Source organism: Scomber scombrus, chromosome 19, assembly GCF_963691925.1.
Source record: "Scomber scombrus chromosome 19, fScoSco1.1, whole genome shotgun sequence".
NCBI classification, from domain to species: Eukaryota; Metazoa; Chordata; class Actinopteri; order Scombriformes; family Scombridae; genus Scomber; species Scomber scombrus.
Genome location: NC_084988.1, coordinates 1,671,298 through 1,690,724, shown reverse-complemented (window position 1 = coordinate 1,690,724; position 19,427 = coordinate 1,671,298). Strand labels below are relative to the sequence as shown.

The window sequence follows — 19,427 nt, the reverse complement described above, 5'->3', positions numbered from 1 at the left end:
GCTGCTGCTGCTGCTGTTAATATTAGTAGTAGTTCCTCAGTGAAGTCAGTGCAGGACTTGATGTTCTAATCTGACACAATGACCATCACAAATAATGTAAACACAGTTTTCTGATCCCAGCATGAATGTTGGAACGAGGCCGAGAACACACACACACACACACAGATACACACACGCATGTTATTACACAAGCACACACACACACACAAGCATGTTATTACACAAGCACACAAACATCACATTATGCAAACACACCTCTGCAAGCAAGTCAGGACAAATACGGCCGAGATGAGCACGAGGCTTTCATTATACACACATGCACAAACCCACATAATTATGTCGTTACACGCAAACGCACACAAACAAAAAAAAGCACATGTTCGTCATCCGAAGACACACAAACACACACACACCAATGACTTCAAATGTAAGAGCAGGTGGAGACTCAAGGAAGAGAAAAGAAGTGTTGAATAGAGTTCACGACCTCGGGATGAGCTCATGTTAAAATCATCCACTCGCACAGAAGCAGATGTGAGTGTGTGTGTGTGTGTGTGTGTGTGTGTGTGTGTGTGTGTGTGTGTGTGTGTGTGTGTGTGTGTGACCCATTGAACACAGTGTGATGTCTGGGAATGTGTGAGACTCTGAGCTCATCGTGGCTCGTCATTCTGTTCGGTTTAACTGCCTTTCACATGTAAAACCAGCTGATATCAACACACACACACACACACACACACACACACACACACACACACACACACACACACACACACACACACACACACACACACACACACACACACACACACACACACACACACACACACACACACACACACACACACACACACACACACACACACACACACACACACACACACACACACACACACACACACACTTCATCAGCCTCAACCATGACTGGATCTCCGTTCTCAGGCCTGAATCAGTCTCATTATTCCAGTAAAACCGCATCAACTGGAGTTTTCTGTAATAATTACATCCATACAGCTGCTGCTTTGATCCCTCTGCAGTCAAATATAATGGCAGCATGTCTTTTTAAATGTATTATTAATAGTTTTGTACAATTAGAATAAAGGAATAAAAGGTGTGCCAGTTTCTGTTGTTGTGTCTCAAATCACATACTTGTGTTAGTACACGGTGTCCTTTCAACAGGTTAGTGTTATCTCAAATCAAACATGGACGGAAATGACAATAACAAGTTAGGAAGGTAGCGTTCTCTGTACCAAATCATTACAGACTTCTAAATCTTATATATATATTTAGGCTTATATGCAACAACAGTATAGGTTCACAGTGCTTTCACACAGAAAGAACAACATTTGCACTCAGGTCCCAGCAGCGTATTAAAGTGAGAGTGATAAATTAAAGCTTAAATAATCATCTTAACCCTCCTGTTGTCCTCGAGTCAAGGAAGGAAGAGAGGAAAAAGGAAAGGAAGGAAGGGAGGAAGATGGAAGGAAAGGAGGGAAGAAGGAAGGTACGGAAGGGAGGAAGAAGGGAAGGAGGAAGGAAGGAAGGAAGGAAGGAAGGAAGGAAGGAAGGAAGGAAGGAAGGAAGGAAGGAAGGAAGGAAGGAAGGAAGGAAAAGAGGGAGGGAGGAAGGGAGAAAGGAAGGGAGGAAGGAAGGAAAGAAGGACAGAGGAAAGAAGGAAGGGAGGAAGGTAATGGGGAGGAAAGAAAGAGAGAAGGGAGGTGGGAATGAAAGAAGGAGGGAGGGAGGGAGGAAGGAAGGACAGAAGGAAGGAAGAAAGGGGGATGGAGGAAGGAAAAAAAGAAGAGAGGAAAGAGAGAGGAAGGTAAGAAAGAGAGAAGGAGGGAGGGAGGAAGGACAGACGGAAGGAAGGAAGGGAGGAAAGAAGGAACAGTCAAAACAGACGGGGTCAATTTGACCCAGGAGGACGACACGAAGGTTAAAAATAAAAAACCTATCTAAGATGAACTTTCTAAAATAACTTAATACAACAGCATACAGTGACAAGAAAAAGTATGTAAACTCTTTAAATTACATAGTTTTCTGCATTAATTGGTAATTAGGTTAAAGCACATTGTGTTTGTCTATACTTGTGATTTAGTTGTAGATCGGATCACATTTTATGACCAATTCATGCAGAAAACTAGATAATACCAAAGAGTTCACATACTTTATCTGTATGGCCGCAGCAGTAACAGTTCACTGAGGTTCAGTTAGTGAGGTAAAGAGTTTAACAGTCTCACAGCCTCTGGGAAGAAGAAGCTGGCCTTAAGCCTTGATGCTGAGCAGCTTTCTGCCTGAGGGGACGGAGGGGGGGCGGGGGGGCAATCAGTCCATTTATATAATGGAGCTTAGTGTAAAAAACACATGTATAATTTATATTTGTATAACGCAGCGATGTTCACCGTAGTAACAACGTCCTCGGCTTTCTGCTACGGAGCCAAGATGGCGACCGTTGAGGGTGAGAAGTATCCATAGTTACTCAACTTTCTGACTGTTTTGAGTGAAATCATCCAGGTTCTCATAGTGCTGCGTGTTTCCATACTTCTCAGTGTGAACGCACTAATGCACCGAAATATCAAAAAGGTCTAAATACAGGAAAAAGAGATTTGAGACCATAGACTGTATATAAGAAATGGAGGTAACATCCGTGACGTCACCCATTGGTTTGTGGACTGCTGCTCGGAAGCCAATAGTATCGGATCTGAGCAGCGCCATCTTGAAAATTTCAGGTGCATGCTGGGAAAAATAAAAACAGGGATTCTACTTATATGGGCATCAGGAGGAGCATGAGACGCCCTCCTGAACCTGTGAACCAGTCAACCTGTCAATCACGACGTAGCCACGCCCTAATGCATACCCTGCTTTATCGTCACATATAAAATCAGGGAGGCCAAAATGTCCCAAATGAACATCATACTGCATTGAAGAAGGCTTTAAACTAGCGATTGAGACCATAAACACATTTTGAAAACGTTTACTGAGGTTAGAAATCAAGTGAGAAGTTGGTGAATTCTCCATTGACTTGTATAGAGACGGAAGTCCTTTTGACACCAAAACGGTCTCCCCCTGGTGGCCTTTTGATAGAATACAGTTTTAAGTTACTTCCGCGTTGGCCTCATTTCAGAGGACCGGAGCTCCCCGCCTGTTTGAGACACAGTAACACATCTTACTGAATTAAGACTGTCACTAACAAGGTTTCTGAAGAGCTACAACCGAACCAGCATCTAAACAGGTCCGAAGTGACATTTGCAGGTATGTTTAATGAGCTGCAGAGGAGATAATTAGCCGTCTAACCTGCTAAGTGACTCATTCAACAAGTTTAACAGCAGGAGAAGACTTGTGTTCATGTTATAAAGTTAAGATAAGAAGAGAGGAGCAGCTCGTGTGTATCAGGATGCAATCAGGCTCAGTGTGACCTGTGTGCTCTGCTTATTATATAAAGACATGAAATCACTTTATGTAAAGATTTGATGGATTGAAATCAGGACTCCAGCTGCATAAGTGGATGATGGAACGGTGCAGGGTCGATATGTCTGCTGTAGTAGACAGTAAAAGGTAATTTAATTATAGTCAGACTTAAATAATCTTAGTTTAATATGTTGCTCATGTTGTGTTTCACTTAAAAAAGAAAACTCAGGTTGCAGCAGCCATTAAAAACATGACATAGGACAGGATAAAAACCATCAAAGTGTAGAAATGTAGTAGTGTGAAGTTATAAAGGACGTTTATTATCTGTTGTATTTAAGTTTGAAGTAGCTACTGTTGAATAAGAGTAAAAAAAAGTTAATTTTTACCCTAATTTCTGACAAGTTTGTGTTACAGACTATAAAGTAGGACAGAGAGACTCAGCACTGCTGCAGCTGTAATTAGGACTCTTCTTCTCAGGTTGTTAAAAAATAGTTTGTGACCTTTACATGACTGATTCACGTTTAAAAAAAAGTAACATTTACATGAATAGAAACTAGGACGCCTTGAGGCAGAGTGGCATTTACATGACATCAATGTGCAGGAGGTTTTTATACCAGAGGAAGCTAAACACACCTGGATTTAACCTTCGTGTCGTCCTCCCGGGTCAAATTGACCCCGTCTGTTTTGACTGTTCCTTCTTTCCTCCCTCCCTCTTTCTCTCTTTCTTTCCTCCCTCTTTCTTTCCTTCCCCTCTCTTACCTCCCTTCCTTCTTTCCTCCATCCTTCTTTCTCTTTCTTTCCTTCCTTCCCTCCTTCTCTCTTTCCTCTTTCCTCCCTCCTTTCTTTCTTTCCTTCCTTCCTTCTTTCCTTCCCTCCCTCCTTCTCTCTTTCTTTCTTTCCTCCCCCCTACCTTCCTCGTACCTTCTTTCCTCCCTCCCTCCTTCCTTCCTTCCTTCCTTCTTTCCTCCCTCCCTCCTTCCTTCCTTTCCTTCCTCCCTCCGTCCTTCCTTCCCTCCCTTGACTCAAGGACAACAGGAGGGTTAAAAACAGGTGATCGGTGTGGATAACGTGAGGAACTACAAGTATCTTTATTAATACTATTCCTGCATTTAACACAATATAGATAAATAGATTCAGCATTATTTTATACATCTTCTAACGCTTATTTCTCTCCTAATTTCTCTATTTATATATTTCTAGCCTCGAATGGGAGAAACTGTAACGTGACTCCTCAGGATGAATAAAGTATTTCTGATTTGGATATCTGCTGGTTGGAGATCATCATCATCATTATGAGAAAGACATTAAAAACCACAGACTTACTGTCATATCTGACTCATGACGCCACTGCAGGACTCATCCAACTCATATTTGTTTCTCACAGACGTCTCTTGAACAGATTTACAGCTTTTTTTTCCCGTTTTATAAATCAGTTTTGACTTGAATATCTTGGACGAAACGAGACATTTGAACATAACGTCATCTTGAACTCTAAGAAAACTGTTATGTGCATGTTTTAGCAATTTATAGCTCAATTAATAATTCATATAATTATTATTTGTAGCAAGAATCAAAGCAGGTTTTAACAGTAGATGCAGCATCCTATCAGATGCTTTCTGTCCAGAGTAGATTAAACTATTGATCATAGACTGTATATAAAATGGACGTAACATCCGTAACGTCACCCATTGGTTTGTGGACTGCTGCTCGGAGGCCAATAGTTTCGGATCTGAGCAGCGCCATCTTGAAAATTTCCGGTGCATGCTGGGAAAAATAAAAACATGGATTCTACTTATATGGGCATCAGGAGGAGCATGAGGCGCCCTCCTGAACCTGTGAACCAATCAACCTGTCAATCACCACGTAGCCACGCCCTAATGCATACCCTGCTTTATCGTCACATATAAAATCAGGGAGGCCAAAATGTCCCAAATGAACATCATACTGCATTGAAGAAGGCTTTAAACTAGCGATTGAGACCATAAACACATTTTGAAAACGTTTACTGAGGTTAGAAATCAAGTGAGAAGTTGGTGAATTCTCCATTGACTTGTATAGAGACGGAAGTCCTTTTGACACCAAAACGGTCGCCCCCTGGCGGCCTTTTGATAGAATGCAGTTTTAAGTTACTTCCACGTTGGCCTCATTTCAGAGGACCAGAACTCCCTGCTTGCTATTGATTTAACTCAGCTGCAACACTTCTTAAAGTTGTTTTATTGTATGTAAAGAAAGAAAAAAACACTTAAAAGCTTCATCATATAACAATATCCAGACATATCTGCTCTGGACAGCTGGTCTCTTACTGCAGTATCAATGCACTGATTTAACTTCCAGCTCTACTTTTACATTCACACACACTGTTTTTTTTGCTGCAGCTCGGCTTTGTGATTCAGACGAGTCTGTTTTCACACATAAATCTTGCTCGGGGCAGCTTTAAAATACACATTTAAATTCCAGTCATGACGCCTACACTGCATCACACTGTAGGCCCGATACATGAGGGGCTGCCTGGTGATACATTACAGCCCCAGCACAGATACACAAATACACAGGAGGAAGAGGAGGAGGAGGAGGACGAGTAGGAGGAAGATGAGGAGGGGTTTGTGCTCCCAGACATGAATCAGTTGGTGGCCAGACGAGAGGATGCACAGACGGCCGCTGGGGAAAGTTACCGGAGGACAGAAAGGAGAAGAAGAAGAAGACGAGCTGTTCCTCTCTCAGAGATGCCTGCAGACTCACAGACGGCCATAAATCTCCCAGCAGACTTTACACACACACACGGTGAAGCTGCTCGCACTGCAACACAGTTTAACACACGCAACAAACCTTCAGCTCCCACACACACTACTATGAGAGTTATAACCCTTATTTACAAACAGTATCCAGGTTTCCAACCATATATAGCGCAAATTTTAACCAAATTTACAAAAAAAAGTCATCAAAATAAAATGAGAATTAAGAGTCCATGAAGATAAACAGTTGGTGAAGCCAATTAAACCATCAGAGAAGAAGAAGAGGCAACGAGATGATGGACGTCAAAACCCCAAACAGTAAAATAATAAGAGGTCATAATTTTGTTTGTTTCATGTGTTAAATTTGAGGAGCTTCACAAATCAGATGTTTTAATATCTTTGGTGAAAAGTTTAAGTCATGAATTATTCACTAAGTCTTTTTATATTGTACTGTTTTATAACGTACCCAAGCATAAAGTTTTTTGCCAAATTTGAAATTTTTTCCAATTTACACACAAATTGAAAATGCAAATTTAAAAAAATAGGTGGATGGAAACCCACCAGGTGATTCTCAGCCAGGGGTAACTTACCTTCAGGGATTTTTGCACCCTTCATGTATGTTAAGGGGGTAGACAAAATATTAGGAGTCTATGTAGTACTGACCATGCCTAAACATCAACAATCTTTAGTATAAAGTATAGTTATATTTCTTAGTCTCTGTAAGCACAATCTTTTCCAATAAAAGGTGCTCTTGTTTCTCGGTTTACATGCCTCTATATCCGACGCACTCCAGCGCTGTCAAAGGGTTTTAGGTTTCCATGAAATCCAAACACTCTTCTCTGGTTCAATATATTTATTTCCAAAAACTTAGGTTGCTTACCGCAGCATGGAGTGACAGACAGATCAACTTAGTTCACTTCCTTCCTTTCCACTCGTTCAAACAAAAATAAAAAACAACACATAGCAGCGGTCTAAAACTGTATGGCTGCGTGCCTAAAAACCGAGAGCTCCGCCGGCCCCAATAGCCAACACTAATATACCCAGGTGCTGCAGTCACCTGTCTATAAAGAGGAGGCGGAGGTGAGAAACGGCATCAATTGTGCATAGTCATGTCGGCCTCAAATAATCAGAATTAACCCACACACATAACTTATCCATGATCATTTCTGGGGACATTACTTAGACTTACATTAACTTCCTGGAGACCCACAGTAACCGTAAGCATCACTTCTAACCCAAAAATCTAGTTTTACCCAACCAGGAACATTGCTTTTGTCCCCAGTTGCACAGCTGTTAAGTCTGAAATGTGTCCCCAAAAGTAGTCAAAGACAGACATCATACACAAGATTCATCCTAAGTCACTTCTGAGGACATTACATAGACTTACATTAACTTCCTGGAGACTTACAGTAACTCTAATATAACCTCTGACCCAAAAATCTGCTTTTACCCAGGTGGGGACATGGCTTTTCCCCCAGTTGCACAACTCTTAAGTCTGAAATGTGTCCCCAAAAGTAGTCAAAGACAAACCACACACACACATGCATTTTATCCTAGGTCACTTTTGGGGACATTAAATAGACTTATATTAATTTCCTTGAGAACAACTAGGATAAAGTTTGTTTGTCATAGGATATTTTTATGGACACATTTCAGGCTTGGGATCAGTTTATTGGGGGTGGCTCAGGGACAAAAGCCATGTCCCAGCTGATATTGGGTCAGAAGTTATATTAGGGTTACTGGTCTTTTTTGGGGACATTACATACACTTACATTCATTTCCTGGAGACTTACAGTAACTCTGATATAACCTCTGATGCAAAATAATCAGCTTTTTCCCCCACATATGCACAACTGTTCTGAAGTCTGAAATTTGTCCCAAAAAGTAGCCTAACACACCACATACACACACAAAAATGATCCTAGGTCTGTTTTGGGGACATTACATCGACTTACATTCATTTCCTGGAGACTTACAGTAATAACTGACAAAAAATCAGCATTTTACCAATCGGGTTTTTGTTCCCGTCCCCAATGAACTGGTCTTAAGTCTGAAATCTGTCTCTCAAAGCAGCTTCTGACACACACACTGACACACACACACACAATATCAGAAGTATTCCCCAAACCTCATCCTTGTATTCTCTCTCACACACACGCTGTGACTAAACTAATCCCCCCTCTCCATGCTGTCTCAAACACACACACTCACACACTCTTGCATTACTCAGCGTCTGCTGCAGTCTGACAGCTCGGTGACTCTGCGGCTCCGTCGCTCAAACATCATCAGCCAAGCAGACGGCCGTCACCGCGGTAACCAGCTGTTCGTCGCCTCTATGCACGGCAGCCTGCCAACCGCGAGCCGAGCGATTTGTCTGTTGATGTTGTGTTACGCAGAGCGGAGTGAGTGAGATTAAAACCCCCCCGTGAGACAGCGAAGGGGGTCCGGGGGACAAACCTCGGGGCCCTACGGGGTTCCTCCGAGGGCCCCAGAAGAATGTTATATTAATCTGGGGTCTCTACAGGAGCCTGACAGCCATGTATAGACACAGACGAGCTCATCATTAGACACATAAACATGTAAAAGAGAAAGGAAAGCAACATCTCTGCTGCAGCTAAAGGACATAAGATCTAAACTCCTGTCAGTTTAACGTTTGATTTACTCATTAAAACCTCTGAACAGTGTCCTCTCACTGCCTCTGAAACTATAACGTGATAATAACTGCAACTTAAAGATCCTCTGCAGACATGTTTAGAGACTACTATTCTCTACTTTGAATAATAATGTGTCTGATATGATTTTTACACCAAAAAAAGCTAAATTTTTTTCAAATAAAAGTACAAAAGTATAATATCCTCTACTGAAATTAAGTATGAAGTAGCTCTAAATGGAAATACACAAGTAAAAGTACCTCAAAATGATATTTAAGTACAGTATTTTAGCATATGCACCACTGTATAAACCTGTGAAACAAACTACAGCTGCCACAGCTATAATCCTTAAAATGACACCTCCTGCTTCTCCCTCATTAAAACCTCCAGGATCTATAAATATGTAAAGATGTTTCCTCCTTCACTGTAAAGTCGATTCTCAGGCTTTAAGTTTCCACATCACACCTGTACAAGCTGAATATTGAACCAGGATTGGCTTACAGACTATTTGTGATGTCACAAATATCATGTTGATAGATACGACGCTTAAACTTAAACTCTGGTTTAAAGTTGAGCTCAGAGAAACTTTCAGCAGATTAAGTTGAAGGAACAAGAAATAAAACATATTTTTGAGCGGATTGAGACTTTAAGTTTCTCTTCAGGCTCAATTCATGATTTCTCAATCAATCAAATATTTTATTAGTCTGTAAAATACATCCATTAACATTCATTCATTTATTTATTTATGGCGGCCTGCCACACAGATTTCCCATTATTGTAAAAACAAGAAAAAGACTTCATGGTGCATTCAGGTGCACCTTGTAAACGCTGACATCTACATCACTTTGAATGGAAAAGCTTGAGATGAGGCATCATGGTGCATTCAATTGCACCTCATAAACTCAGAAATCTCTACTCACACGGCCAAAAAGGTTCGAGAAAAGTTTGTTTTTCTTTTACTGCATCATTTTAAATAATTAGCTGCTAAAATAAGCAAGAACAAAATCACATTAATTTCTACATAAAGGCATATTCAATATCGCTTCAACCACCACAAACAGAATCTGACTGAGTGAAAAACACTGAAACAGCAGAAAATAGTGTCAAAATGTTTTAAAAAGAGTTTAAAAAGCCTGAAGTGACGTCTTTAAAAGCTCTCATTATATCCAACAAACATCCATAACCAAAGATACGCTTACAACACAACATAAAAAACAAGAAAAACAAGACAGAAATCCTCACATTTGAGACTCTGCGTTGGCGTTTCTGTTTAAAAAAACAATAATTATTCATATTGCCAGTTAACTTTCTGACAATTAATTATTCAGCGGATGTAGATGTTCTCATGTGGGTCACTTTAAATTATAACTAATCCTTTTTTTCACTGTTTTTTCTCCTCTCAGACTCTCTGATCGGAGCTTGTTGGAGCTGTGATGATTTGCAGGTGAAAGTGTGTAATTATTTATATTCTCCTGAGAAAAATACACTACAATTAAAAACTCGATACTGCAGTTAATGACAGTTTGTACTGCAGGTATATAATCCATCATTAAGCTAACTTTTAATTTAGCGTTAAACTTCAACCTTTACATCTATGTACAATTACACAGTATTACACTTTATCCCAGCTGTTAAATACACGTGGAAAAGTAAAGAGAGTAAACGCTGGGACTTAAAGAAAGGTGCCGACACGATGGATGGAAGGAACAAGAAGGAGAAGAAAAGAAGGAAAATCTCTGAGAATGTTAAAAAGCCTTTAATTACTCGACTGTTTTGTGAGTGACGATTAAATAAAATATGTTAATGCACGCGGCTCAGAAAGCTGCTATTAACTCAAAAATGAAAAACATACTCAGAGACTCAGAGAGGAGAAGCTTCTTCTGTCAGATCTACACCTCAGTCTGAAAGATTAAGAGTTTTATTCCATTGTTTTTATCCGTCCTTTAAACCGTCCTGTTGTCCTCAGGAAGGAAGGAGGGGAGGGAGGAAGGAGGGAAGGAGGGAAGGAAGGGAGGAAGGAAAGGAGGGAGGAAGGAAGGAGGGAGGGGAGGAAGAAGGAAGGAAAGGAAGGAGGAAGGAAGGAAGGACATGAGGAAGGGAGGAAGGAAGAAGGAAGGAAGGAAAGGAGGAAAGAAGGAAAGGAAGGAAGGAAGGAGGGAGGAAAGAAGGAAGGTAGGAGGGAGGGAGGGAAGGAGGGAGGGAGGGAAGGAGGGAGGGAGAAAGGAAAAGAAGAAGGGAGGAAGGATCGAAAGAAGGACACAGAGGAAAGAAGGAAGGGAGGAAGGTAGGGGGGAAGAAAGAAAGAGTGAAGGAGGGAGGAAGGAAAGAAGGAAGGGAGGAAGGAAGGAGGGAGGAAGGAAGGAAAGGAGGAAAGGAAGGAAGGAAGGAGGGAGGAAAGAAGGAAGGTAGGAGGGAGGGAAGGAGGGAGGGAGGGAAGGAGGGAGAAAGGAAAAGAAGAAGGGAGGAAGGATGGAAAGAAGGACACAGAGGAAAGAAGGAAGGGAGGAAGGTAGGGGGGAAGAAAGAAAGAGAGAAGGAGGGAGGGAGGGAGGAAAGAAGGAAGGGAGGAAGGAAGGAGGGAAGGAAAGAAGGAGGGAGGGAGGAGGGAAGGACAGAAGGAAGGAAGAAAGGGGGGATGGAGGAAGGAAATAAGGAAGGGAGGAAAGAGAGAAAGGAGTGATGGAGGAAGGACAGACAGAAGGAAGGAAGGGAGGAAAGAAGGAACAGTCAAAACAGACGGGGGTCAATTTGACCCGGGAGGACGACACAAAGGTTAAAAAGATAAACCCTTGGTTGCAGCCATGTGTGCAAACTGTCTCTTTATACTTCCAGGTTTTCAAACATCTGCTTTTTAAAAGTAATAAGAGTCATCGAGCAGGAGCTGTCACACTTTCAGAGATGAAGAGGAACAAATGTCTGGAGTCTGGTGTAAAGTAGTGAGTAAGTGAGTAAGTGAGTGGCGCCCTCTGCTGGTCGCTCACCTTTCTGCAGCGTCTGAGCTCGGGACTCTCTCCCCACACCTGTGAAGTGTCCGTCTCCAAAAGAGGGATTCCTGTTTCCACCTGAGGACACAAAACACACAGAAATGTTTATTATGAGTCTGAAAACACACTCAATTAAAATAACTTAAATTATCTCTTTTTACACCTCTGCTGTGTCATTTCTTTCCTGTTGATGTTTTAGTTAATAGACGATAAAGAGGACTTTTTCTTGCCTTAAATGGATACATTTTCATCTTTTTCCTCCTTTAATTGTTTTATGTATAAGTCTGTGTGGATATTAAAACTTCCATTAATTTTCCTCATACTAAGCATCAAACCCGCATCATGTTCTCTACTCATTCATCACAGATTCTGCACTGAAAATGCAAATTAAGCATCAATGTTTCTGCAAAATGTTCAATAAATTATACATTTAAAAAGTCCTGTCACTGCAGGTCAACCATAATAAACTACAGCTGAAAGACCATTCAACTAACCAGCTGACAAAATAAATGAATAAATAAATGGCAACTATATTGATTATCTATTATCATTAAAGTATCATTAAAGTAAAAATAACTACAATTTGATGTTTCAAGCATCTTAAATGATCTGCTTCTCCTTGTCTTATATTATTAAAGTAAACTAAATAAGTAATTAGATGAGTTTACCCTGGCCTCATTATTTAATTAAGAGTAAAATAATCAGCAGATTGATTTACAATGAAAATAATTAGTATCTGAAGCCCTGCGAAGAATCTTTGAAGATAAATTAACTTAACTCTAATTACAGCTGATTTTTCCATCAGTGAGAGAGAAATTATAGAAGCATAAGTACAGCTGCAACCAATGATAATCTTCATTGTTTCATTTTTATTAAATTAATTTAAAATGTAATTTCTTTTAATTTTTTTTTAAATTAATTTAAAATGTAATTATTTGTTTTTTCTGATGTGCACTCCTGCACTTTAATGTCCTTTTTTAGTTTTATTGTTTTTCTCATATCCCTCATATCTTTTTGAGCTGCTGTAGCAGTTCATTTTCCCCACTGTGGGATCAATAAAAGTTTATCTTATCCCATCTTAATCTTTTAGTCTTTACAATTTCAGGAAACTGTGAAAAATGTCCCAGTTATTCACAGAAATCTTCAAAGATATGCAATTTATAATGATTTATAATAATAAAAAAAAGCAGCAAATCTTCACATTTGAGAAGCTGTTTAGAGATTCTGCTGGAAAAATGACAACAAATCAATTATCAAAATAGTTGGCAATTAATCTGTCAATCAACTAATTAACAAATCTTTTTAGCTCTAAATATAAGTGGGGTTTTTGCCAGAAGTGTCCTGAACAGGTGGAAGCACCACAGTGTGAGGAACAGCGCCCTCTGGTGGACAATCAGAGGAACTACAACACATAAAGATCTAAAACAGGTGAATCTGGTGCTGATTCAGCAGCAGTGAAACGTCCTGCGGCTGAAGGTCAGAGATAATGTGGAGGTAAAAGTTACACACTGAGATAAGCAGCTGTGGACCAACACACACACACACACACACACACACATATATAAACTCTCAGGACGGTGTTACATAAGAGCCAAGCTGTTTCCATATAAACACACACTTCAACTGGACAAGTGGAAACTCACAAAAGTGTTTCTGAAGCACTAAAATCATCCTTTAAATGATTTATTTCTTCTTTTTATGATTGTAGGCCTCGGTTAATTTGATAAAGTTTGATATAAGTAATAAAGAATAAAAATCTACCATGATAAAAACTTTAAATATCTACAAATCAGACTTGCGTTGGTGCAGTTTCTTAACAAAAAAAGCCACAAAGATTATTGTAAACTGTGAATTTAAAGTGCAAACATCCAACTGAAGGTACATTTTGCATCTTCACCTTTGTTAGGACCTTAGTTTAGAAAATCAACACCTCTATTATTGTTCATTCATATGTATGAGGTCTTTTGTATACATGTTTTTTGTATATTGAAAATCAAACATAAAAAATAAAAAAAAATCCAACTGAAGGAAAAACACATGTTTGAGTGGAAGGAGACTTTAAGTTACTTTTCAGGATCAATTAATTAATTATCTGATTATTTTCTCAATCAATCCAATATTCAGTCAGTTAGTCTATAAAATGCAGGTTTCCCCCCATTCACTCATTCATTCATTCACTCATTCATTCATTCATTCATTCATAGCGACCTGCCACAAATAGATTTTTCTATTTTTGTAAACAGACACTTCATGGTGCATTCAGGTGCACCTCGTAAACTACAGTTATAAAGACTATTCTGCATTCATTCACTAACGGCTGCAACTTTACTGTTTTAGTTCACTCTCAGCGTCTCATAGCGTCGTTTTTTTTAGAGTTAAAGCTGTAAAACACCACTGTTCACTTCCTGCTCAGCACCAAACAGCAGACACAGTTATCTGTAGACTAGCTCGTGAACATAGTGGAGAATTTAGATATTTCCCTCAGGAGTTGGTAGAGAGTAAAGAGTAACTGCTGGATGTGGAAATAAGTTCAACTTAACAACTTAACCCTTTACTTACTGTTCCTATTCTGACTCATTATAGGTCTCTACACCAATTCACATTCATAAACTCACCATTAGTCATTAATAAATGTTTTAATAATCTTATGGAAAAAAGAGATTCACAATCACTATTTTATGATCTGCAAGAATATTTTAAAGACTACGATGAATCCGCATGAAAACATGTTTGAATGCTGATTTTTTCCCCCCTAATTCTCACATTAACCCTCCTGTTGTCCTCAGGTCATGGAAGGATAGGAAGAAGGAAGGAAGGAAGGAATGAGGAAGGAAGGGAGTAAGGATGGAGGGTGGGAGGAAAAGAGGAAGGAAGTAAGGAGAGAAGGAAGGGAGGAAGGAAGGTAGGAAGGAAGTGAGGAAAGAAGGGAGGGAGGAAGGCAAGGTGGGGGGAGGGACAGGATAAAGGAAGGAAGGAAGGAAGGAAGGAAGGAAGGAAGGAAGGAAGGAAGGAAGGAGGGAGGGAGGAAGGAAGGAAGTATGGAAGGAGGAGGGAGCAAAGAAAGGGAAGGAGGGGAATAACGAAGGAAAAATGAAATAAAGAGGGAGGAAGGAAGGAAGGAAGGAAGGAAGGAAGGAAGGAAGGAAGGAAGGAAGGAAGGAAGGCAAGGTGGGAGGAGGGACAGGAGGAAGGAAGGAAGGAAGTGAGGAAAGAAGTATGGAAGGAGGAGGAAGCAAAGAAAGGGAAGGAGGGGAAGAACGAAGGAAAAATGAAAGAAAGAGGGAGGAAGGGAGGAAGGAAGGAAAGAAGGAAGGAAGGAAGGAAGGAAGGAAGGAAAGAAAGAAGGAACAGTCAAAAGAGATGGAAAACAGGAGGGTTAAGAAAAGAGCGGCTAAGAGAAATGTGTATATGGTGCTTTTACAGCTCTCTAATGTAAAAGAAATGGGTCCAATTTGCCCCTGAACGTTATGTGAGGGTTAAACATGTGATGATGTGTCAGTGGTTTATTGTGTTGTGTTGTCTGTTTCTGATGAGTCATCTCACACAATCAACACCAAACAAACTCCTGTAAAAGCTTCGTCAGATAAATCAATAAAAGTTCAGACAGGCCGGTAAAATCTTTTTAGCTGAAAGTGTTTGGATTTTCTTTTTTGGTCTTTGTCCCTGAAGGCCACCGAACACTCTCAGCAGGCGGGTCAGTGATAAATAAGAGTTGGTAAGATGAGACATTTAAAAAATATATCTTTAAGAACCAGTTTTAAAAGCAGCATCAGGTTTGTTAAAATGTACATTTAGTATTTTTGTTGGTTTTATATCATTTGAAATGACATTTGCACCATTTTTTACCAAAAGTAAGACTGAATGCTCCTGAAAATGTCAAATGGTGTAACCACAAAAGAATGATACATATTACATATTTTATCTACCACGAAGGAAGGAAGGAAGGAAGGAAGGAAGGAAGGAAGGAAGGAAGGAAGGAAGGAAGGAAAGAAAGAAGGAAAGAAGGAAAGAAGGAAAGAAGGGACAGGTGGAAGGAAAGACAGAAAGAAAGAAAGCGTATGAAGAATAGAAATAAATAACAAGAAGTAGGAGGAAAGGAAGGAAGAAAGAAAGAAAGAAAGAAAGAAAGGAAGGAAGGAAGGAAAGAAAGAAGGAAAGAAAGGACAGATGGAAGGAAAGACAAAGAAAGAAAGCGTAGGAAGAAGAGAAAGAAAGAACAAGAAGTAGGAGGAAAGAACAGAAAGAACAGACGGAGGAGAAGGAAAGAAAGAAAGAACTAAAAAGTACGAAGAAAGAAAGAAATGAAGGAATAAAGAAAGAAAGAACAAGAAGTTGGAGGAGAGAAAAAGAGAAAAAGAAAGAAAGAAAGAAAGAAAGAAAGAAAGAAAGAAAGAAAGAAAGAAAGAAAGAAGGTTCCTGATCTCCATGGTTACCAGAGTAAATGTAATATTTAGAACAATTGTATTCCATTAGCTTTATTTAATATAAAGTTATAATGTAAGATCATGCCAAACTAGTTGATATGGTGTTTTATTGACAATTTACTGTTTTTAAGCAAGTTGAATTATTTGGTACAAAGTTTTTATGGTTACACACCTTAGACATTTTTGCCATAATCCTCTAATATATTCTCTCTAAATGGATTAAAAGCAGAAATTTGATGCTGGGTCCACGAAAAAAGAATGTGTGCAAGTTATTCATACGTTTATTTTCACATTTTAACCCTTTAAATTTAAACTAAACCACATGGACACAGGTACAGCTTCTTCTAACAGGTGAACCAGATCGTCTCGTTCTCACCTCCTGCAGCGACAAACTGTCCGACGGCCGATGATCCTCCTCCTCCCGTCTCCACGAACTCCACCTCGGACACGATGATGTTGTCCTCCAGCACGGAGCCGCACGTCATGCAGACGGCGTCGCCCCTCGCCTGGTCCACATCGATGTCCGAGCCGCCGCAGTTCTTGCATACTTTGGGACTCATGGTGGCACGACGCTCAGTCTCAAAGCCTGATGGGAAAAAAAGACATTTAAAATATTGTTAAAGTATTGTTGCAGAAAGTTATTGTTATTGGTCTGTCTGTAATGTCCATTGGGGATTATTATGCTGTTTTGTTTCAGAACCATAGACTGTATATAAAATGGATGTAACATCCGTGACGTCACCCATTGGTTTGTGGACTGCTGCTCGGAGGCTAATAGTTTCGGATCTGAGCAGCGCCATCTTGAAAATTTCCGGTGCATGCTGGGAAAAACAAAAACACGGCTTCTACTTATATGGGCATCAGGAGGAGCATGAGGCGCCCTCCTGAACCTGTGAAGCAATCAACCTGTCAATCACTACGTAGCCACGCCCTAATGCATACCCTGCTTTATCGTCACATATAAAATCAGGGAGGCCAAAATGTCCCAAATGAACATCATACTGCATTGAAGAAGGCTTTAAACTAGCGATTGAGACCATAAACACATTTTGAAAACGTTTACTGAGGTTAGAAATCAAGTGAGAAGTTGGTGAATTCTCCATTGACTTGTATAGAGACGGAAGTCCTTTTGACACCAAAACGGTCGCCCCCTGGTGGCCTTTTGATAGAATGCAGTTTTAAGTTACTTCCACGTTGGCCTCATTTCAGAGGACCTGAACTCCCCATCTGTTCAGAGTGCTTAATTTTCACTGTTGCTACACTTTGAATATAAAACAAGTGTGAAATAAAAGTCATATCGTTTCAATATGGAGACACAATCATTTGTCTATATCGTGCAGCCTTAATGTGTATACATACAGTATAGATATACACATGTAGGACTATCGATTGATATATCACATTATTTTACTCCATTGCTGTCAGCCCTAGTATAAACTGAATAAAAACATCATCTGAAATCATACTATTGCTGTCAAATAGATGAAGTGCATTACAAAAGTACACTATCTCCCTACTGAAATAAAGCATAAAGTAGCTTTAAATGGAAATACACAAGTACAAGTACGTCAAAAATGACATTTAAGCACAGTAGTAGAGCATAATGTACTGAAAACAAACTAAAGCTGTCAGATAAATGTAGTGATTTGGAGAAAGTATAATAATCCCCTCTGACATGTGTGAGTATCAAGTAGAATAAAATGGAAATATTCAAGTTAAGCACCTCTAAAATGTGCTTTAATACAGTATTAATATAAATGTAATGAGTTACTTTCAACCACTATATAAACCTAAAAATAACCTCATCTGATAAACTAGTAACTGTGGCTGTCAGGTAAATGTAGTGGAGTAGAAAATACAATATTCCCTCTGAAATTAAGTATAAAGTAACATACAATGGGAATGCAGCAAGTGTAAGTACCTAAAATAGTATTTAAGTTTAAAGTGCATAGTTACTTTCCACCAATGTATAAACTACAGCCTGACTGATATATAAGAATATATATAAATAAGATTATAAATATGCTGATAGGTGGATTAGGGTAATGTAGAAGACTTTCTGCAATTCTGACTTGTTTACTTTATTAACATATGAATCCAATACATTACATCAACACTTAATATCATTATGAAATCCCTGAGATGTTCGCTTGTTAAATTAGAAGACAACTTTTAGATATTGTACTCAAAAGGAAGAGCTTATTTAATGTTTCTTATTCCAAATCGCTTCAGAATTTGTAGATTTTATAACCTGGGACACTAGTTTTAAGGCTTAGAAATACTTTAATTTATACAAAGCAGCCTCATCTGAATGTGCATACCCATATTTGGTCATTTAATGTCATAGGCCAACAGTTTTAAGGTTTAAAAACTAGTAGGCTGTATGTTCACGTGTCATTTTAAGCAATACAATTTACACAGTATACTGGTTTATACAAGCTATATTTAAAATAATTGAATAGAAAAAGAGAAATGTATTGGAGCTTAGATGTCCCACATGTCCCATATTACCCTAATTCACCCTAAATAAGCTGTCAGATAAATGTAGTGGAGGAGATAGTAGAACAATCACCTCTGACATGTGTAAGTATAAAGCAGAATAAAATGGAAATGCACAAGTAAAGTACAGTGTTTGAGTAAGTATCCACTGCTGCTGATGACCATGATGATGATCTGCAGCAGCATCCAGCAGTGATTGTGCAGAACTTCCCCAGCTTTCCTCCTCCTCCTCCTCCTGCTCTTCCTCCCATTAGCCAGGTTAGCTACGTGGCACAGCTGAGCAGCAGCAGCCGGCTAGCATTTTTGTTTATCCCCCCTTTCTTTATCATCCAAACAGCAGCTAACTCCTGAGCTAATACTACCAATCAACCCTGGCAATCACCTCACTCCTCCCTCTGACTGTGAGTTAAAGGTTTAATCTGTATTTTTTTGTGTCTGCAGGAGCCTCTCACATGTTGACAGCTGAGAGCTAACAGAGCTACAGCAGCAAACTTTGACTTTAACAAACGCTATGAGACACGTGCATGCTTCAAGAAAGATTTCCTAAATGAAACAGCCTCTCTGGTGTTTAAACACACTCATTCAGACAGTGTGTGCTCGGTGTACATACCTATATAGTACCAGTGGAGGTCCAAGAGTAGCAGCCACGCCGCCGGTGGAGGCGCGTGTCAAGCCTCTTCACCTCCTCTCAAAGTGCTTTTTTATGCAATAACTCGGATATTTAAAGTGTTTCTC

At 39.6% G+C, this 19,427-nt stretch overlaps 1 protein-coding gene across 1 annotated transcript in view; it reads right to left on the bottom strand.

The window, feature by feature from the left end:
* LOC134001234 (transcription factor IIIB 90 kDa subunit-like) overlaps positions 1–19,427 on the bottom strand; it is a 153,935-nt gene extending 134,508 nt beyond the window's left edge. The window contains exons 1-3 of the mRNA XM_062440802.1: positions 19,303–19,427; positions 16,570–16,779; positions 11,767–11,847 (exon numbers count right to left, since the gene is read on the bottom strand). Coding sequence (XP_062296786.1) covers positions 11,767–11,847; positions 16,570–16,753 — 265 coding nt within the window. The 5' untranslated portion in view covers positions 16,754–16,779; positions 19,303–19,427. The remainder of the gene's footprint in view (positions 1–11,766; positions 11,848–16,569; positions 16,780–19,302) is intronic.